This window comes from Aethalodelphis obliquidens, unplaced genomic scaffold, assembly GCF_003676395.1.
Source record: "Aethalodelphis obliquidens isolate GAN/ISIS:26980383/991018 unplaced genomic scaffold, ASM367639v1 scaffold18, whole genome shotgun sequence".
Classification (NCBI taxonomy): Eukaryota; Metazoa; Chordata; class Mammalia; order Artiodactyla; family Delphinidae; genus Aethalodelphis; species Aethalodelphis obliquidens.
The window spans coordinates 22771508-22793745 of NW_020837962.1; the positions used below are offsets into that span (position 1 = coordinate 22771508).

Here is a 22238-nt window from a genome sequence, read left to right on the forward strand (position 1 = left end):
GTAGGCTCTGTAGTTGTGGCACACGGGCTTAGTTGCACCACAGCATGTGGGATCTTCCTGGACCAAGGCTTGAACCTATGTCCCCTGCATTGGCAGGCGGATTCTTAACCACTGTGCCACCAGGGAAGTCCCTCTTATTTTTGATAATAGAAAAAAGACCCTCAGGAGGGAAATTAGTGAATTTTGCTACATTTCAGCTTCAACTCTACTAGGTATAGTCAAATTATTCTCCAGTTTACATCACCACAAGCAGAGGTGATAAAGAGTTTCTGTTTTCACACCCTCTTGCCAACACTTGGTATTATCAGACTTGTTTTCCTAAATAAAATGTGGCAACTCAGGCTTGTTAGTTACAATTGCCCTGGTTAATCATGTCCTCATCTGTTCCCATAGCACCTCTCACAATGTATTATAGTCATCTGAGTTAGTCACCCCCACGGGACAGGGTTCCTGTCCACCTTTTTTTTGTATATCCAGTAGGTACCCAGCATGTAAATAGTGACTGGCACACACTTACTTAGTGTTCAGTACACATATGTTGACTTAAATATAAGAATAAAGAGATCAAAGAACAGAACAGTCAGGGAAGACTTAGTGAAAGGGGTAGAACCGGGATTGATCCAAGAATCAGAACCTTCAAACACTCCTGGATAGAGTGTCAACCAATGTAACCACTTTGGAAAACCCTGGGGGCAGTATCTGCTAGACTGAGCATGTCCTCTGACCTACCAATTTCACTTCCAATAGAAATGTTGTGTGTATGAGCCCCAAAGACACACCCTGGACTGTTCATAGCAGCACTATTTGTAAAAGCTCCAAGCCAGCAACCGCCCACATGCCCACCCATGGTAGAACGGTTAAATAGACATGGGCCATACTTGGCAGCGATGGGCAGGCAGGACCTATAGCTGCAAGGAGCAATGTGGGAAAATCTCACGATATGATGTGGAGCAAAAGGTGACAGATCTCAAGGAGCACATGCTGTGTGATTCCACTGACTTGAAGTTCAAAATCAGGCAAGGGCTTCCCTGGTGGCGCAGTGGTTGAGAGTCCGCCTGCCGATGCAGGGGACACGGGTTCGTGCCCCGGTCCGGGAAGATCCCACATGCCGCGGAGCGGCTGCACCCACGAGCCATGGCCGCTGAGCCTGCGCGTCCGGAGCCTGTGCTCCGAAACGGGAGAGGCCACAACAGTGAGAGGCCCGCGTACCACAAAAAAAAAAAAAAAAAAAATCAGGCAAAATTAATCTAGTGCAGAAGTTGTGATACTTATTACTTTTGGTGGGAAGTGGGTACTGACTGGAAGGGGACAGAGTGCTGGTAATGTTTTATTTATTTACTTTATATTGGGGTAATATTTACATACAATGAAATTCAATTTTCTTTAGTGCACAATTCAGTGAGTTTTGACAAATGCATACGGTTGTGTAGCCATCACCATAGTCAACACTTAGAACATTTCTATCATCCCCGAAAGCCTCTCATGAGCCTTATGCTCCATTTCTTGACATTTTTCATGGGTGTTGGTTACACGTGGTTGTTCACTTTGTGAAAATTCACTGAGCTGTGCACTTATGATATGTGTGCATTTTTTTCTGAATGCATGCTTAATTGTAATTGTGTTCGAAAAGCATCTTTAACAAAAGATTGGCTACAAAAATGGCAATTGGCTGCAAGATGGCCAACTGGGTGGCAGAGGGGATGGGAGAGGAGCAGTCAGGAAGGTGACTGGGCTGTGCAGTGTAGAAAAAGCAGTGAAAAGGAAACAGTGAGTCTGCAGTTTTATCTCAAGCTTTAGCTTCTTACCTTTGCTGCTGGTGAGTGATGAACCAGGCTTTATATTTCTAGCACTGGATCACTGCCCTCCTCCTTTTTTTTTCTCTTTATAATATACTGTAATAGTAGGAGGGAGCACTCAACAGTGGCTCAGAGGCAGGCTTCTTCCTGACTCAGAGGAGTCCCCAGGAAAGGGGACTTGAAATGTTCCTCTCAGAAAATTCTACCCTCCACAGCCAATCAGCATAGGACACCTTGCTCTCTTTTGACTGGAAGAGTCCTGGTCATGTGACTTTAAGTCACGAGGTCTTTGGAAATCTCTTCCTGGTCTTGTCTGGGCAGGACCCAGCCATCCCTGAGGGGGGATTGGAAGGCTCTGTGGGGTCAGGAGCATCAATGGTGTGGGTCTCTCCAATCTACTGTTTGTGAAGATCCCACCTTTGTTACGTTAATAACAGGGACAGTGCGTTATTTTAGAGGTTCCAAAGAGACTTTCATCCTGGGAGATCCTGGGTTTTGCTTTTCTTTTCTTTTCTCTTGCCTTTCTCCTTCTCCGTTTGTTCAGCTCTCCAAAGATTAAAAAAAAAAAAAAAACCCAACCCCCCAAACAAACCAAAAACACAGCCAAGTGGTGTCTAAAGGGGGTTACAGCTAACCAAATAGAAACTCCCTGGCTAATGGTGTAAAATTTTAAAATGGTGCTTTTCAAGATCTGCTACCATTCCCTGTCACTAAAGAATTAAAAGTTTACTTCACTTAGACTGTTCTTTTCCATGGCAAATAAACCTAACATTTAGCCATGACCTTTGTGAAAAAATAACTTAGGAACTTGCATAGAAAAGAGAATTCCTCTTTCTTTTTTAAAAGTCAGCCTTGAAATTTTTATATCCTTTGAGTCATATTCTTGAAGCAATTGGCTGATCAGTTCAAGAAATGTTACCTTCCCAATTCAAACATGACATTTTGAAAATCATCCATGAATTACATGCCTCGGGAATGAAAGGCTTTTCTGTGCCATTTAAAAGTTGTTTTTTTTTTTTTTTCATTTTAAGGGCAATCATGAATATCTATAAGGGCACATTTATGACTCCCAGAACAGATAGAAAATTAGCAAAGTCATAAACTTTTTACCCAGCTTTGCTATTGCAGCTGTGTCTCAATCCAGTCTCCCACCAATTCCCCTGCCACTGAAATGGTTAAGGATGATGTTATTTTTGCCATTACAGGCAAGGCACTGGTCTTTGTATGTTGGCTTTCTAAATCTCTACATGAAGGTCTGGAAAAAAAAAGAGTCTGTTCTGGTTCAACAAAAAGTTTCTGGTCCCTTAAATTTGTTCCTGAAAAGTCTTACCTTCTGGTCCCGGAAAATGTCCCTCTTCTTCTAATCCCATAGAGTAAACCAATGCTAAACCTCAGAAAATCAACTGGCTGTAAGCTTTTTGCCTTCATTTACACTACTGTATTCAGGATCTGTAGACATGGATGTATGTTTCTGTATATACCCACCCAGTAATTACTGAGGCAAGCCTTTAATTTGTCTGAAACCGTGCAGGCATAATGGTGACAACCCACACATTTTTCCATTGGAAATTGTAAATGGATGACAACGAAAGAACCCAGGCCTCCCCGCCCCTTCCTGGGAAGCTTTTTCATGACTCTGTCTGTCCATCAGGCCAGAATCAACTCAATGCTCATTGGGGTGTTGATCACTGTCGCTCAGGTAATTAGAACAGTGCTACTCAAAGTGTGGTCCTTAGAGCAGGACTGGTCTTTAGTCAGCAAGGAGATGAAGTAAAAAATTAAGAAAAGACGTTCTTAAATGTTTAGAGGTATTTGGTGGAATCCTTTTCTCCCTGTTGGACCTAATCATAAAAACTGGGGGTTTATCTTCATTTTGTAAAAACTAAATGGAATTGAAATCTAATAGAGTTTCTATCTCTGGCCAGGATGAGAGTGAGTTTTCTTTTTTGGAAGAGCTGTCAGCAACACAAGACCTCGTCTCACATGAGCTCGATGGCAATAATATTATGATACACTTATATTTGAATAACGAACTTATATTTGAATATTAAAGCACAAAATGATGTGTTGGTTTGGGACCACTCAGAAGCAGATCCAGAGAGAAGGATCTGGGCAAGTAGCTTATTTGGGAGACAATTCCAGTGAGCGACAGTAGGGGAGTGGGGAGGAAAGACAGGGAAGGGAAGGAGGCCAGTAATTGGCATGTTAGCAAGCAGGTCCCCACCGAGGGTGGCAGGACCTCAGTCTCACTGGGAGCTCGGGAATGGTATAAAACACGCTTCAGAATTGCCCCACTCGAGGGAAGAGAGATGGGGCATTCATCCACCAAGGTCCCGTTAAGCCTCCTGGGAGGTTACTGTTCACTCCCTGGTACTTCAGCCCCATCTGTGCGAGCTGTGTGGGCCCTGGTTAGAGAAAACCATCAGGTAAGGGCTTGCAGGAGCTGCCAGTTGAAAGCTGAGCTGGTCTAAATGAGATGAAAAGGATCACTCCCTTTGATCACTAACTTTGGGCCCATCCAGAACCCCTTTCACTAGCTTTCTCTCTTGCCTTGTGTAATTAATTAGTTGGTGGTCTACCTACGTGGCAGAGACTGATTGGGTGCTCACACAGCCGATCTCTGCTTCCTGGGCCCCCGACTGTACTCCATTTCCCAGTCTCCCTTGTAGAAGAGTGTGGCATGAAACAGCTGTACTTCCCTGGGCCACCTATATAAGTCATTGCCCATATCCTCCCTGCTTTTTACTCCTTAAGCCTCCTGGAATAGAGATGACCTGCAGGGCACCCTAGAGAGTCAAGCCTTGAAGATGGAAAGTTTGGGTCCTTGGGTCATCACTTAGAGGAGAGCCACTTGACCGGAAACATACCTTTAGAGGTTTTTGTGTTAAGCCATTGTGATTTTAAGGCTTATCTATTACAGCAACTAGCATTACTTTAAATAATGCAACATACACGTGTGATCAAATAATTTATTTTTCTTGATATCACTTACCATTATTTCAGATTATGTACTTATTTATTTATCAGCCGTCTCCCCTCCACCAGGAAAACTTGGATTTGTACACTGCTGTATCTCCGGCATCTAGAACAATGCCTGGCAACTAGTATACGCTCAATAAATATTTCTCCAATGACTCAACACCGACGCACATGGTACATGACAGGCCCGATGCTAGGAACTTCATATCTCTTATTTTATTCTCCGAAAAACTGTATGGGGACACTGGAATATACGCAGGCTGATTAACTTATCCAGTGGTACCCAGCAGGCAACTGAGGGAGCCAGGATTGGAATCTAGGTAGTCTGACTCAACTCTCAAATTCTTCCGCCCTCTGTACCTTGCCTGATGATATCTGCCAGGTACAGAGCTAGGGGCTGGGGGTGTAGAAAGCATGAGACATGGCACCTGCCCTTCAGGTCGACCCAACAGGCAACAGTTGACATGGGGCTTGAGTGCAGCAGGGAAAACAGACCAGTCTCATTCTTATCCATGGAGCAGGCTATCTTCTAGAAAGTTAGGCTCTGCTACTCAGCCAACCTGAGCAAGGGCACAGATACAGGATTCAAATCCTCTTATGGAATATGAGAGAACTGAGCAGACTATATAGAGCTAAAGCCAGATCCACTGTCACCAACGTGAGACACGTAAATGGTGGTGCAGGGACATTTGGTGGATTTGAACAATTGGAGCAAAGGCAGAGTGAGTCGGAGGCAAAATCCTGATCCTGTGTGTTGGGAAGAGTTAGAAAGACAGTTGAGTAGAGGTTAAGGTTAAGAACACAGTCTTCAACCAGCTTTGCCATGTACAGAGCCTTATGACTTAGGCAGGTTAGAAGACCTTGTTGGGCTTCTTTTGCCTTATCTGTAAAATGGATGTAACCTGCTTGCCTCCCATGGTAAAGTGATTAGCACAGAGGCACAAAGTGTGTGCTCAGGAAGGTGGCTGGTATCGTACCTATTCTTTGATCCTTGCTCCCGGGTCTTAGGGTGGGGAAATCTACCCCCTGCCCACTGAGCTACAAAGATGGAAAGGCTTGGAGACTAATCATGGTGGATAATAATTGAATGGGGTGAGGAGGTTGCCCAGCTCTCCTGGGGCCCTGCCCTCATCCTTCCCATGTGCGGCCACCAGAGGGCCTTGACTTCTCTGTCTGCCACTATTGGCTTGCTCAGACGTGGCACATGAGAGGCCCAGTGGGTCACTAGAAAAAGGGATCTCTTTCCAAGGAGCAGCAAAGGAGCAAAGCATTCGATGAGAGGCGTCTGTAGAGCAGTTGCTGAGGGGTCCTATAAACAGGTGCTGCAGGTGAGAGAGCAGACAGCCTACTCTGCGGTGGGCAAAGTTGGCCCTTGCTCACATGATCCCCTTTCCATGAAGGAATTACCCAGGGTTACACTGGGGCTGGCTTGGGGCCCTATAGTAAATGAGATACGACTGCATAGAGGCAGGTTATAGTTCAGCAAATTTCCAGAGGGGTGGCACCATCTGGATGATGGATGGGAAACTAGTGGTGTTCTCAGTAGGCAAAGAGCCCAGGAGCCCTCCCCAGCTCCTAATTCACCCTACCTTCCAACTCTCAGTTCGTTATGTCAGGAAGGTCTGATATAAAGAGGCAAATAGCCCATTGGAAACATGGCTCATATCAGTCATTCTCACTGTGTTAGGAAACAGCTTTAAGTTTCCACGCTAAATCCTTCACAAAAACACCTTAGACACAACTCCATAACTTGCCATTCTTGTCCCTCTGGCTCATCACTGTAAACATCCCAGTTTTCAGAAAACACCAAGCTCTTGCGTAGTTCCTTGCCTTTGCCCATACTGTTTTCTTACTCCAAATGCATCTACTTGCCCCCCCACTTCTCCACTTTGTGAAATACCACTCCTCCATTAGGTCTAGCAGGTACTTCCCTGATTCCTGCCTCTATTTTCCCAGAGTACTTTCCACTTACCCTTTATAGAACACTTATCGGAGGGGGTTATTGCTGTACACTTTTGTCTCTCCTGCTCACTAAAATGAGCTTCTCATGTGATTCATCTCCAGCTCTGCTTGAATACCTGTCCTGACAGGGTACTCACCATCCCAAAGGCAATGCATTCCATTGCAACCAATTCTTTTGGCAAAAATGGCTTTCCTGTTATTAGGAACCAAATCTGCTTCCCTGATACACGGACCTACTGATTTTCTCCTTCCCAGTTCACTTGCCTAAACTTCCTTCAGGTGTGAATAAGGATTCTCATTCCATAATTAGAAATAGGTCTTAAATATAAATATCCTGAGAGTGGGCAATACATGGATAACTCATTCTAAAGTGTAAATGACTGATAAGAGCTTTTCCATTAAAACAAGATTTTATTATGAGAACCTAAGGGTAGGCTGATATAGTGGATAGAGCACTGGACTAGGAAAAGAATGATAGATCCAACGTGATCTATTTTTTTCTGAGCTTTGGTTTCCTCAACTCGAAATGGAATTATTTGCACAATGAGGAGTTCTACTTATTACTGTAATTGCAGAATTTTGTCTGGAAGCAGTCCCACTCACCTGGGCTGTCTTAAGCCTTTGCTCTGGCTTGGATTTCTTAGCTCTTTCTTAGCTCTGGGTGGGCAAAAAGTTGCACGTGTATCAGTGAGCTCTAGCCTCCTCGGGGCAGGGTTGATATTCTTGGTGCCAAAGATGCTATGACTTATATCACCCACCATCACATCAATCAATGAGCCTTTTATTCTACCTGGTTTGAACCTTCCTCTCCCCTGCCTTGAAGTCCTGCTTTACTAGGACTATTTATGGAATTTGTATCATAAACATTTGCAGGTAACACATTTACTGTAGGTAACACATTTTATTATGATTTTATTATGTAATCTCTTTTCCTGGAGTTTTGCAAGTAAAGATTGCATAAGAACCAACTCTTTATTTGTCCTAAGTTCCACCCTACAGAACCAGGCCATGTTACAACTGCTTGATGCACAAGACTCAGTGACTCAATAAATACTTTACAAAAATAATGTATTTTTTTCTTTCTTAAAACATAAAAAAATTAGGGTTTTAGACTTGAGTTCCTCTCCTTGTTTTTATATTTATTTACTGAGAATATATTGTGGAGAAAAGAATTGTTACGATGGTATTAAAATAAAATAGATGAAGTTCATGTTCTCCCCCCATCTGTTTTGCATTTTTTCTTTGGAAAAGTGCTACTCCTTGTTTTTATGTCTGACCTTCCTGTAGCCTTCTGAACCTATTAAGGCATGAGCAGAAGTTCTATTCTGGGGTCTTTTAATAGAATCATAGCATTGTGTTAATACTGGCCTTTGTTTTAAAGTCCACTTAAAACCAGGCCTCAGATTTTCTCCTAAAATACCCATTTGCCCCCCACTCCCTACCCAGGCTGAGGCAAGGGCATTTGGAAGCTGAGACTTCATCAAGGTACCTCACTGGCTAACTAACACTTGGTTTCAGGTGGGTGTTTTCTTGTTTTGATATCTTTCTGTTGACTTCTTTATTTTTAAAGAAGTCATTACTACAAAATTCCCTCTCTCTTCCATCTCCCTAAGCCCCTTTCTGAACTCTCATGGAAGTGATTAAATAGTTTCACGATGACAACTCCAGAGAAAAGGTGACGTATAAGTCACATTCATATTAAATAAGTTATATATAAAAACCGCTTATCACATTTACAACTTCCTTTTCTTTGCCCCTTTGCTTCTCTCGGAAACGCTGGATCCAGGGTGTGAGTTGAATCCCACCTGCTATGACCTCCAGGTTCTTCTTCCAGCTCCTTTCTCCCCATCCTCCTGAGGACATGCCCCCTAGGAAGAGTTCCAAGGAAGCCGTTGACATTGAAGAGGCAACGGTGGCTTCAGATGGCAGTCACAAGGGCCTGGCGCACACCCCTAGTGTAACTTATGACAAATACTCACGTGGTATATGTACATATACATGTATGCGGGTAAGAGGGACTCTGGCCAGGTGGCGGATCAGTGCAGTGTGTTTGTGTCACGAACAACAGAGGTGGTGTCTCTTTAATACTCTCTGGCCTCTTGAAACTGCTTGATATAATCTTCGTCCGAGGGGCTCTCTGTGCACTTCTGTCCGTTGTTGGGAGGTCGGGCCTCGTTATACCTGCTCCAGTCGCCCTTGCAGATAATCCAGGGCAGGATGTCCACTTTGTAGTGGAGCTCCGCTGAGAACTCAGTGCTGATGAGATTGGGCGTCCCCGCCCCTTTGCCCCTGGTGATGAGCTGCATGTTGTCGCCATAGCAACAGTGCTGGGCGGCCAGTGTGGTGCTCTCCAGGGACAGCATGGAGCGAATGCAGTACCGGGCCGTGGGCTTGTAGATCTCCAGCTTCTCCTTGGGCCCGCTGGCATCCTTCCAGCGGAAGTCCTTGCGTTTGATGCGGTCGAAGATGTCGGCCGTGCTGTAGGCCACCTCGGTGGGGTAGGAGCAGGGGCAGCTGGGCAGGTCGTTGATCACCTTGTGCATGTACTTCTTTAGGAACTCGCTCTTGCAGCTCATCCAGCGCTCACAGCTGTCCGTGTCTGAAACGGGCCAGAGAAACCCTCTGATCGCATGCAAAACCGGCTGCCTGATGACTTTAAAGTCCACCTCTCCCTTCCCTGACGGGCAGCCCCTGGAACCCCCAGGCCATGGGTGAACACGATCATGGCCCTTGAACTTGGGAACTTTGTTCTCAGCCCCACCAACTCCTTACTTTATATTATGAAAACTTTTCACATACATAGAAAAGTGGAGAGAATATACGTATACAATGACTACCCAGATGCCATCACCTAGACTTAATCATTGTATTTCCCTCATTAAAATTTTTTTTTGGAAAGATATGATATTATTACCCCTAAGTTTTAGTAGGCATCTACAAAAATAGGAGGATAATTAAACCATATTTTCTATGTTTTCCTAGATAACTGTAACCCCATTATCACCCATAACAAAACGAACAATAATTCAGAGGGCCATTTTGAATCTCCTCTCCAAATAAGCGATGAGTGGCGGAGAATGCCTCAAAGGATATTTGTAGGACTAAGTTTTATTTCTGCCACTCACTGACTGGTTTAAACTAGGCTAGTGGCCTAACCTCTTAACCTCAGGCAGGAAAGAGTTAACAACCGATACTTGCAAATCCCTGTGATAAGAGGTCTCAAAGAGGAAGAGGCTGGTGGTCCCTGCTTTTAGGGAATTTAATATTTAGGCCAGAGGGCACTGACCTACAGACTTTGAGCCGGAACCTGCCCCAAGAAGTGTGTAGTGTTTGGCCTTAACAGTATTAAAAAATATGGAATTAATTGCCAACGTTTAAGAATTATGTGATTCCACTTATTAATGTAGATTCCTGGTTTCATTTGAAAATTCCAAAGATAGGTTGACATCAGTCCTGCATTGCCTTGTGAACAGGTAACCAGTGACCACTCCTTGGTCAAGACAGGAGGTCCCTAGTTCCCCACAGTCTCTACTTGATCCCGTCACTCATGGGTGTTTGCTCTTGGTCCCTTAGTCATGAGAGTTCAGGACCTCTGGTTTAGTGAATGTCTCAGTTTGTATTTTCCCAGACCCTGAGACAAAGATGCCAGTGAAAATGGTTCTTTGGGAAGTGATTCTGGGAAACACCAGCAGGGAGCATGGAGGTGGGACAGGGAAGGGAGGGTGGCAATATGGGATGTGGATCAAACAAGCAACCACTGTAGAAACTGCAGCATCTTCCCCTTGGACCTCGGAAACCCACCCAGTGACAGGGTGGAACTTTACTCAAGGCCCGTGATTCTGGGAAACAGCCAAGGTTAAGACTTTCCCCCGCCCTTGTGCATTCTGGAAAACCACTTACTGTAAGAACCCTCTTCCCCACAGGACTTGATAAGACTCACAGCTGCTGCCTTGTTTACCTATGACAAAACCAGACACAGACCCTCCAGATTCCCTTTCTTGGTCTCATAAACGATTAGCTAAACTGCTCATCCCCAATCAGAACAAAATTCATCCCAACTAAACTTTAGTTAATATTCTCCCCTTCTTTCAAGCCTCTGAACTTTTTTTTTTAACTTTTTATTTTGTATTGAAGTATAGCCAATTAACAATGTTGTGACAGTTTCAGGTGCACAGCAAAGTGACTCAGCCTTTCATATACATGTATCCATTCTCCCCCAGACTCCCCTCCCATCCAGGCTGCCACATAACATTGAACAGAGTTCCCTGTGCTATACAGAAGGTCCTTGCTCGTTGCCCTTTTTAGATATAGCAGTGTGTACATGTCAACCCCAAGCTCCCTAACTATCCCTTTCCTCCACCCTTCCGTCCCTGTAACCATAAGTTCATTCTATAAGTCTGTGAGTCCGTTTCTGTTTTGTAAATACGTTCATTTGTATCATTTCTTTTTAGATTCCACATATAAGCGATATCATATTATATTTCTCAAGCCCCTGAACTTTGACCTACCCTCTGCCTGGGCCAGCATATAGGCTCTCCTTAGGGGTCCCTACCGAAAATAGGCTGGTCTCAGGGCAGAACATTCTCTGATGCCCTATCTGATCTCACCAGCCTTCAATCCCACTGCCTCACGTGGGGTTCTTCTAGACTTATTTACTCCTCTGTAAAAGAAAACCCTTTTGCCTAACTCTTGAGAGGCTTGCAAGCCTATAGACACAGTGTTTTCTCTATTGCAAATCGGCCCTTTCCCTTTTGCAGTAATCCTTTGAATACAGTCTTTGAAGAGAGATGTTGTTTTTTTATTTGGCGGGATCTGGGTATTATCCACCAGTTCCCATCAATCACTGGTAGGGGGCTGCTCCTGGACTTCTGGATGACCGTGGATTCATGGGCTGGTGGCTCTGGGGGCCAGAGCACGCCGTCAGGCAAAGAACCACAGGGGCTGCTGGGGTGTAGGGACGTGGTGTGGGCAGTGGCAGGTTTCCCATCGCGTGTGGCTCAGGAAGCTGCAGCGGGTAAGATGAGCCAATACCTAAGGCTGCCCACCATGGTGGAATGTGGGGTGCGTTAAGGGGGCCAAAGCAAAAAGTCCCACCAGTGCTAAAAAGTGTCATTTCTATCAGTGCAAGTCAGGGGGTTCTTCAAGGAGTGTGTGACACTGGGCTGGCCCTGTGGCTCTTCAGGTCTGCATGGTGGCCACAAGTGTCCTGCTCAGAGCTCCTGCAAGGAAGCCTGCTGGGGGCACTTTGCTGCCTGGTGGCCTCCAGCTGTAGCGGCTGTGGAGCTGCTGTGGTTTCCACATCCAGGCTGTGCTCCCCCGGGGCTGCTCTCAGTCGATGACTGAGCCTGGTGTGGGTGCTGCCCAACGGGGGACCCCTTTGTCAGGCAGCCTTTGCTGGGGGGTGCCCGTTGGCATGGTCGAGACTTTCTCAAGCTGCTTTGAGGCCCTTCCTTCCCAGTCCTCCTTCCTTCCCTCCCTCCCTTTGCAGGAGTCAGGCCTGCATCTTGGTCTGAAAGCCTTCCCTGCCTACTTCTGCTGCTTCCCCTCTATCCTTCCCGGGCGCTTCCCCAGTGAATCTCTTGAATGTCCAATCCCATCTCAGAAGGCTGGACCTAACTCAGACTACACACAAGAGCAGAGATGGGGCCGGGCGAGGGGAAGGCCATCCAGGTTGGTATTAACTGTGCAAACCACAGTTAAGCAGAAGAGGTCTGGGGGCAGGGTGCATGTTCAGTTTCCCTGGAGCAGAGGATATAGGGAAGGAAGGTTGTTAGTGTCAGGTCGTGGGGTCTTCAGTGTGGTTTAGGCTCGTTTCAGAGGGCACTAGGGAACCACTGAAGGTTTCTGAGTGACAGTGAACTCTTCACTGAGCTATGCAGTAGGAAGAAAGATTCAGTGCTGATGCCAATTTTAAGAGTCCGGGTGAGATACTCTGGGAGGGAACAGCTGGTGAGATCAAGAGTAGTCGGGGAGGTAGGGCTGCCAGGCCTTGGTGGGCTTGGGGGGAAGGGAGGAAGGGATCAGAAGTGACTCTCCAGCTCTGACCCAGGTGCCTGGGAGGCTGGTGGTGTCATGAGTGAAAATCAAACGATCGGGCTCGCGGGGCAGCTTGCAGGGGTGCTCAGGTTTCTCTTGAGGGATATGAGAAAGAGAGAGCTGGGGCACCTCCCAGGAGCTTGGAAAGGCCTGGTCTAAGATGAAACACCTGGGCTTTCGTGCCAGACTGCCTGGGATCGAATCCCAACTCAAGTATTTAGTGGCTCTGTGACCCTGAGCAAGGTATTCTACCTCACTGTGCTTCAGTTTTCTCATCTCTAAACTGCGTATAAAAATTACACCGATCTCAAAAAGTGCAATGAGGATTAAACCAGAGGGAAAGCAGGGAGTACACAGAACGGGGTTGAGGATGCTGCCTGCGGGGGTGGGCTGAGTGCTATGATTCCACCCCTGAGAGTCCCTGACTGAGCAGTTGCATAGAGATTGGAGGGTCCATCCTGGGAAGTATGTGTCTGCAAAGCCAGTGGGGGTCTCCCTCAGAGGGCAGGGTTTTCAGAAACAAAATGCAGCGAGGTCCCAGAAAATAGCTTTGTATTTTTCCTCCAGAGTAGAAGGTCATCATAATTCATGTACAGGACATAGGTCCTTCGACTTATATTTTATCAAATTTACATGGAGTATTCAGTGTGAATGTTCTCAATGTTTTACAAGTATTAACTCATTTCACTCTAAAATAGGTCTAGGAGGTAGGCACCATTACCTTAGACCATTTTACAGAGGCAGAAGTAGGTTAAGAAACTTGACCTTGTGCTAGTCAAGCTTTTCTCATCTCTGCTGGGCATCTTCCGTTTGTCCTTCTACATCCTTATTCCACATTTTTCCTTGCCATGGAAGGCTGCCCTGTATGCACCAGATCTGTGGGCTCCCTGAGCCCTGGTTTCTAATTGGGGTGAGCCAATGGGAGGACCGGGTGAGGGACCAGAGGGAGGGAGGAGCGAAGTCAGGGTATTGTTCCCAGGGCTCCTCCCTCACTGTTACAAGTTAGCTACTTCCTTCTGGAAGCTGGAAGTGCTGTCAGGCAGCCCTCTCTACACAGTGGCTCTGGGAACCAATCCTTCCCCTGGTCCCTTCAGGCCAGTGGGAGGTAAGGGCTCCCCACGCTTGCCAGCCCCAGGGTTCTGTACAAGCCCTTCTTGGTTTCCATCTACCTGCTCACACCTTTGCCAAAAGGCCCTCATCAAATGCTCCTCTATTACCTGATCTGCGTGTGAGCCTTGTCTGTTCCTGCCCAGAACCTGCCTGACCCACCATCCCCCCTCATCCCTGTGTGTTCTCAGCTGCCCATTGGGTGCAGCTGGTCCCATTCCCTGTGAAAGGGCAAATAGCTGCCTGCCTGTGGGGTGAGATATGGGGAGGTCTGAGACGCTCTCTTCCCCAAAAGCCCATCTTGGTTTTTTATCATTTTATGCAAAATTCCCGCATGTAGTCTTTAATTTTTTTTTTCTTTGGTCAAATGCATTGTGTGCGCAGAAGGCTTCTGCTAATGTTTTGGTTGCATGTGAAGGACTGTGATGGAAACCCCGGGCAACAGAATTTCCAAACTGACTCCAGTGTGGCTGAGGAGGGCAGAGTGAAGAGGTGAGGAAAGGGCTTTGCGGGGGTGGCAAAAAGAAATGGGGCAGAAGGAGTCTTATTGTTCTGTAATATAGAATTACATCCAGAAGCACGTGGAGCTATTTTTATTCATCAAGCTTTCCCCTTGCTGAACAGACACTTTCAATTTTGTTTGGTCCACGTTCAGTGTACTTGAGCTAGCGTTTTCGAGCAGATGAGTAGCAGGGTGTACCAAAGGGTTACGAAAGATTCCCATGGCGGGGAGTGAGATGGGGGAGGCATAATGTTGAGAAAGTTCCCGTTCTCTTCCTTCCTCCCCCCGTCCTTCTGCTGGAAAACTGACATCACCATTTCTTGATTTTACTGGGGACACTGGGTGAGAGTTGGGAGAAGAGATGCCCTGAGGCTCGAGGCCCGAGTGTGGACGGATCCCGAGCTAGGGGCAGGGCGCCCCACCCACGTGCTACGGAGGCTGCGTGGCTGGCGTGGCAGCTACAGCAGGGCTGCTGGGCTCCATCTGGTGCAGGAGGAATGGGGCGGCTGCTCTCTCTTGCTTGGTGTATATTCAGCGAGCAAGAAGTATGCTGAGAAAATTGGACCCCATAAGAGGAAAACGAAACATTTAAATGGACCCAAGGATGGCACGGCAAAGGCAGAGGAATCTCCAAAACGCTAGATCAATATTTGGATGGAAAAGCAAAAAAAAAAAAAACCTTTCCTTACCAACTTCGAACAGTTTGGTGGCATTAAACTCTTCACTTCCCGCAAGCAGACTCACTTCGGTGGCAGCTGTCCTGAAGGTGTCTTCGATACCTAAACACAGACAGGAGCTCATTTTCCCTAGTTACATGGAAAAAGTCAGCCCTCCACCCCACCCCACCCCCGCCCCACTGGCAAATAAAAAAAACAAATACACTTGAATAAAGCCTTTTTTGTATCCATTACTACTCATGGGCAGAAACTTGCCAGCAGAGGAAACAGTAAAAAGTAGGTATAGAGCGTAAAATATATTAAAACTCCAGATACCATTTGCAGCATGAAATCCGATCCAAAAGTGCCTGAATGTGCCTAAGGAACTCATTCCTTGGGCCTAGGAATGGGATTTTGGGCGGCGCGGGATACGCGTCAGGATGGCTGTCTATCTAGAGGTGTCAGGATGGCAAACTAAACTAGAGACTGTAGAGCGTAGTGGTTACCAACTTGTCTCGTGGTCAATACCAGTCTTAAGGACTGACTCACTGGGTCCAAATCATTACTAGCTGTGTGACCTTGGGCAAGCCCTGGAACATCTGTGTGACTCAGTTTTCACATCCGTAAATGGGGAGGACCAATGACCCACCTCATAGTGCTGAATGAATTAAATGAGTTATGTGTAAAGAAAGCACATAGAGGACCACGTGGTAAGTGTTGGCTGACATTTCCCCTTGAACTTTTGTCTAGCTCATTTTGAGGATACAGCAGTCTGCAGCTAAAGACCAGATCTCTCATATGCTGGGACTTTTAGCATTGCTGATGATGTTTCAAAAAGAATAAGCTGGGGGAGCGACGAATTGGGATTAGCAAATGCAAACTATTATATATAGAATGGATAAACAGCAAGGTCTTACTGTGTAGCACAGGGAACTATATTCAATATCCTGTGATAAACCATAATGGAAAAGAATATGAAAAAGAGTGTATGTATATGTATAACTGAGTCACTTTGCTGTACAGCAGAAGTTAACACAACGTTGTAAATCAACTATACTTGAATGAAATAAATTTTTTTAAAAAACCCAAATTCAACGTTGAAAAAAAAAAGAATAACCCGGGCTTGTTATTACTTGCTCTGAGCAAATGAACCTAGCTTGCCTCAAACTTCCTGGCTCTCTCCCTTCCTCAAATGACCACCCCCACCCAGGCTTCCTTTGCAAACAGGAATCTCCTGCAGATGGGGCCAGTCAGGAGAGAGAGGAGCAGTGGAACGTGCTATTTGTTGGAGAACCTTGACTGTCTTGCTAAGCATGGGTTGATTTCCTTTAAGGGGCTCTCTCTGGTTTTATGTGAGGCCCCTAGAACTTGTGTGGTCAGCCTAAGGGACAAACTTTTACAGTGTAATCACTGCCAGGCCAGGGAGACGGCCTGTCCCATGAGTTTTTCCAGTAGAGCTGAGAATCAAGACACCAAAAAAGGAAAGAGATCCTGCAAAAGGAGATCCTTCATGTTCAAGGGAGCCCTGAAAAGCTGGAAGAGTCAAGAACAGAAAGGCAGAAAGGATGGAAGGAGGGCAAGTTCAGATGAGAAGAAAATGTATGAACAGGGCTGCTGGCCACGCTGCTCTCAGTAGTGAGAGAAAACGAGAAGGAAACATTCAAAATGGCGGCAGGGAAGATACCTGCTATCAAGATATCTAGGTCTACTGCTTTAGGTCTGGGTGCCAGCTCTGGGAGAGAAAGCAGCAAGCAAGCCCGCTCAAGCCCTGACATTAAATGCTGTCTGTATTCACGTGTGGCTGAGCCCGATACCCTTCCCCTTGACAGAGGTGTAAGAGTCTAATGGTTAAGAACATGGATTCTTGTTCAGACTGCCTGGATTCAAATCCCAGCTGGACCACTTGCTGCCTGTGTGACTAGGCAAGTTAGCCTGTGTGTCCCAGTTTCCACAGCTGCCAAATGAGTACCATCATCAATAGCTAGTTCATGAGGTTATTGTGAGGATTAGATGAAGTAACACATGCAAACACCTTAGGAATTTGCTTGATACTTAAATACTCAAAAGGTCCTCCTCTTCATGAACCTCATTATCATCTTTTTCCCGTCTTCATCTTCCCAATCTTCATCTTTATCTTCACTTTCTTTGGTTTCATCTTATCTTCATCATCATCTTCTTCTTCTTCTCCTCCTTCTCTTCTTCATTTCTTCCTGCCTTCCTCCTCTTCTCCCTTCTCATATTATTATTATTTATTGATTTCTACCCATCCAAATCCCATCCCACCAGACTTCTAACTCAGCTTCATTATGATGAACCCGGGAAAGATCAGGACAAGCATCTTGATGGGTGTTCCACTTTTGGAAATCCACCTGCATGGTTGACGGGGGCTAGAAATGCCTCTTCTCATACCATCAGCCCTGTTTTCTGCACACACCCCTTTGCTATCACACACATCGCCAATCTGATCTTCTCTCTCCGCAGAAATCCCTTTGCTCTTCCACTTTTTTGTTCTAAATCTCAGCCTGAGAGATTTAGAACAGAGTTTCTAGGGGTAGAAAAAGGAAGTCTGGGGTGTGGGGTTCAAATGTTCTGCCTCTGAAATTTCTTTTGGAGGAAGCCATTTGGAGCGTGTGATTTCTTGGATGAGCCCGAGATAGTTTTTTAGGCTGGTTTTCTACCTGACCATGGGGAACACATGGTAGATGGAAAACTATAGACCAAGGAGTTGGTAAACGTTTATGTAAAGGGTCAGAAAGTAATTATTTTAGGCTTTGTGGTTCACATATGGTCTTTTGTTATTGAAGTATAGTTGATTCACAATGTTGTGTTAATTTCAGATGTGTAGCAAAGTGATTCAGATATATATATACAGGTATATATATATATATATATAATTTTCCATTATAGGTTATTACAAGATATTGAATATAATTCCCTGTGCTATACAGTAGGTCCTTGTTGTTTATCTATTTATATATAGTAGTTTGTATCTGTTAATGCCAAATTCCTAATTTATCCCTCCCTGTTGGTAACTGTAAGTTTGCTTTCTATGTCTCCGAGTCTATTTTTGTTTTGTAAATAAGTTCATTTCACATACGGTCTTGGTTGCATATTCTTCCTCCTCTTCTCTCTCTTCTTCCTCTTCTTCCTTCTTCATAACCCTTTAAAAATGTGTGGGCCATACTGACATGGGCCGTGGTTTGATAACTACTGCTATAGACACAATTATTTTTTACCCCAATATGGCCTCTCACCAAGTTTGTAATTAGTTAAGTTTTCAAAACACTGACAATGCAGTTTAAAGTGATACTTAACTGCCAAGTTGCCCCAATTTGCTCCCTCTGGAGCCTTCGGCAACTCTCAGGCTAACACATGGTTTTTCTGTAGACGGCCATTAAGCCTCTGGTCCTGGCTTCCTTATTAGACCGTGAACACCTGTCTTCATGTGTCTCTTCAACGTACAACCCACCCCACATCAAAGGCTCAAATTAACCAGAATCCCTCCTTTAAATTAAGTACATGGTGGCATTGTCTTCTAAGTCACAGTTACTGCAATTGTGTATAAGGCTCAGAAAATCCATCTTTTCATCCACTAAGCTCATTACTCGTCTCTTGTCCCAGTCCAGTCAGAATTCTTAGGAAAATAGTTGCCCTGTAGGAAGTCAATTTCTGTAAGTTTTTAAATATAAACTAAAAGCTTCCCCAGACTCACAGATATAGAGAACAAATTAGTGGTTACCAGTGGGGGGGGGGGCAATATAGGGGTTGAAGGGTGGTAGGTACAAACTATTGGGTATAAGCTAAGCTACAGGGATATATTGTATACAACATGCGGAATATAGTTAATATTTTGTAATAACTGTAAATGGAGTGTAACCCTTAAAAATTGTATTAAAAGATAAAACAATAAAATAAAAAAAAGCTGCCCTTTAATGTGGAGCCACACCCCTGCGTAAACCCACCTGGGCAGTTTGGACGGTCACACGTCCTAGATTCGGTTGCAGTGCACGCATAGCCACAAGACCTGGTCCGTTTCTGGTTGCCATTCCCACAGGTGACGCTGCAAACAGACCAGAGACTCCAGTCTCCCTCACCGTCTGTGGAATCTGGAACAGAACCAGGGAGGTGGTCACCAGCCTTCGCCAAAGAGTCCCCAAATCTCCCCCATTGAACTGCCAGCCAACTGTCCATTTCTGACGTTCCCACTGTTAGAGGGGGCCAGATGCCAGCTGGAGTCAAAAGCCTGGTTCATTTTAAGGATTAGCTTAGTAGTGGCAGGGACTCTGTCTGAGGTTTTGGGCACATGGCCAGGGCCTGCCCCCTAGAAGGTGCCCAGTAAGTGCTTGTTGAGAATGTGTACATTCACAGAGTATGGAGCCATGGAATAATATGGTAGGGATTTTCCAAAATGACCACCATCAGTTCCTTCACACACAAAGAGAGGAGTCACACGAAGGGCCCCCAAAACACTACACATGGGAATGAAGCCTTCCTGGACCTTCCAGGCACTTCTCAGTGGACAGCTGATGCCATTGGCAGTAGAAGAGATGCCCAGTGGGGCCCCACCTGAACTCCTAAGCCACAGAATCATGAGAAATAATACACTATTGATGTTTTAGTCACCAAATTTTGGAATGGTTTGTTATGCAGCAGTAGATAACTGATACATAATGGTAAAGCTAGAAATGGTCCTTGAGGTCATCACTCAACATCCATTCAACAAATACTGAGCCCCTATTATGTGCCAGGCACAAATCAGTGTATGTGAAATATATCATTAAATAAAGCTTTCAAAGATCTCTGCCCTGTGGTACTAATATTTTTGTGAGAAGATTCAGATAATAATCAATAAACACAAAAAAATGAGTAAATTATACAATATATCAGAAATCGATGAGTGGTATGGAAAAAGGAGAAGTGGACCAGACTATGGGGGCCTGGGAATGTGAGAGCCGTGAGAGAGGTTGGTATGTTATCTAGACTAACTTCCTCTTTTTAAAAGTAAGGAAACTAAGTCCTGGAGTGCTTGGGTGACCCATTCAAGGCCATAAAGGTAAGAGGAAGGAAAGCTTGGGCCCTGGTGCTAAATCCTTGATCTCTAAAGCTTGACCTTTTCTGCAGCAACTCCCCTCTGAACTACTTTTTCCTGCTTTATCCAAATCTTCCTCCAGACTTGGGGCCTCTGCCAGGGCCAAGCACAGAGCCCCAGACATGTGCATCGCAGGGAAGGGGTCCGCTCTGCTCAGAACAGGTCGCGGTGATCGTTATTACTTAGGTCTGGCAAGAATGCAGTCCACACATGTTTCTACCTGAAACTTGGGCCCCGTGCCAGGCTCCCAGCCCGTCGTTTACAGGGTGATCACTCTGAACGCCACTCAGGCAAACCCAGGGCCGCCAAGTCTCAGACCATCATGCAAAGTTGGTGGGGGGATTCCTGGTCCTCTTTCCTAACCCAGAGCCAAGAGTCTGCTCACCCCTCACCTGCTCCCAGGGGCCCCATCCGTTTCTCCCCACTTCCCAAAAGGGAGTTTTCCAAACTTTGATTTCTTTCTAAGACATGGTTTTCCAACCACAGGGACAAGCATCTGTTTGAAACTACTGCCTCGTGGGAGGGAGGTGGGCCTGCTTCCCCCCATCAGCTGCCTCTGTCTCTCCCATCTCCTCCTGGGCATCAACGCAGTGGAACTGGACAGACTGCTGAGGAGGGGGCCGTGGCTACTCCCTCCCAGACCTCTTGGTAAACTCTCCGAGAACACGAGGGATGTGCCTGGAACAATCACAGGATAGCACTCCTGTCAGCCAGTGTATCCATGTGTAGCGGGTTATACGCACACGTGAACACACTCAGAGCCTCCTGTGTGAATCACCCGTACCAGATTTTGTTAAAGGGAACAACCACCACACCAAAAAGTCACCAGTAAAGATGGTACTGTTCTTAGACTCATAAGAAGGGGGCAGTGGGTCAGTCGGAAAAAGCTGATTAAATCACACAGGTAGAGTCCCTGTCACCTGTGGGGTGGGTACCGGCCTAAGACATGATCCAATGATGCCAAGAGGTGTCCTGCTTGGCTCAGTAGAAGCAACGGGGCCTCAACTATCTAGAAATTTCTGGCGACCTTTCCCCCCGGTGCAATAATTTTGGGAAATATCGTCCCTGAACTTTGAGATTTTAGCATTAAACACACCATTTTGGAATCTCTGCCGGAGGTAATGTCTTGTTTTGGTTTCTTGGATCTGAATTACTGAATGCTAATACTGTGTCTGATGATGTGAAAAATGACTTCCGTAATTCTTCTCCCTGTATCCACCCCCTTGGTTACTACCTTTTCACACCAACCCCAGTCTGGGCCATGTGACTTGCTCTGGCCAATGAGAAAATAGCAAATATAATGCAAACAGAGGCTAGAAAAGTGCTTGTGCATTAGGGCTTGCCTTCTCACTGTAGAGAAGTCTTCCACCACCAAAACCTCAGTCTTCCACGCTAGCCTGGACTAGCGTCCTGGAGGGTGAGGGACCAGAAGGAGAGAGGCCCAGATATCATCCCAGCACCCCCCGCTGTCCAGCTGGGACCCCATCATTGTGAACGAAGCCATGCTAAACCATGCAGCCCCAGCGAAGCCAGCCCTGGGCAGAACAGCAGTCCAGACGATCTGCAGACTCTTGAGAGAGAAGACATTTGTTCTTTCAAGCCACTAAATTTTAGGGGCAGTTTCTAAAGCGGCAAAAGCTAACTGTCACAAATACACTATAACCACCCTCCCTATGCTATGCTCTCTGGATGGCTAGCAGACCCTGGAACCATGACAGATTTATCACTTCACTAAGTGGCTGTCTCCATGTCTTTATTTATTTATTAATTTTTTTTTCTTTTGAAAGATCCTAATCACATTTAATGAGATTAAAAACGACTAAACCTGAGGTTTATTATTTTTTTTAATGGATAGGATTAATGGCAGATTCAACACGGCCAAAAAAAAAAAAAAAATTGGTAAACTTTAAGACGTAACGATAGAAACTATCCAAAATGAAACGGGGAGAAAAAGATGGATTAAAATGAACAGAGCATTGATGAATTGTGGAAGAACCTAAAGCATCGAATACACATGTAATTATAGTCCCCAAAGTGGGAGGGCAGGGGTGGAAGTGGGGGTAATAGAAAAAATATTTGAAGAAATAATGGCCCCAAATTTCCCCAATATA

At 45.6% G+C, this 22238-nt stretch overlaps 1 protein-coding gene across 1 annotated transcript in view; it reads right to left on the minus strand.

Annotated features, from left to right (window-relative positions):
* Positions 1-4751: 4751 nt before the first annotated feature.
* ISM1 (isthmin 1) overlaps positions 4752-22238 on the minus strand; it is a 90854-nt gene continuing 73367 nt past the window's right edge. The window contains exons 4-6 of the mRNA XM_027118171.1: positions 19001-19144; positions 15072-15161; positions 4752-9336 (exon numbers count right to left, since the gene is read on the minus strand). Of these exons, the coding sequence (XP_026973972.1) occupies positions 8819-9336; positions 15072-15161; positions 19001-19144 (752 nt within the window). The 3' untranslated portion in view covers positions 4752-8818. The remainder of the gene's footprint in view (positions 9337-15071; positions 15162-19000; positions 19145-22238) is intronic.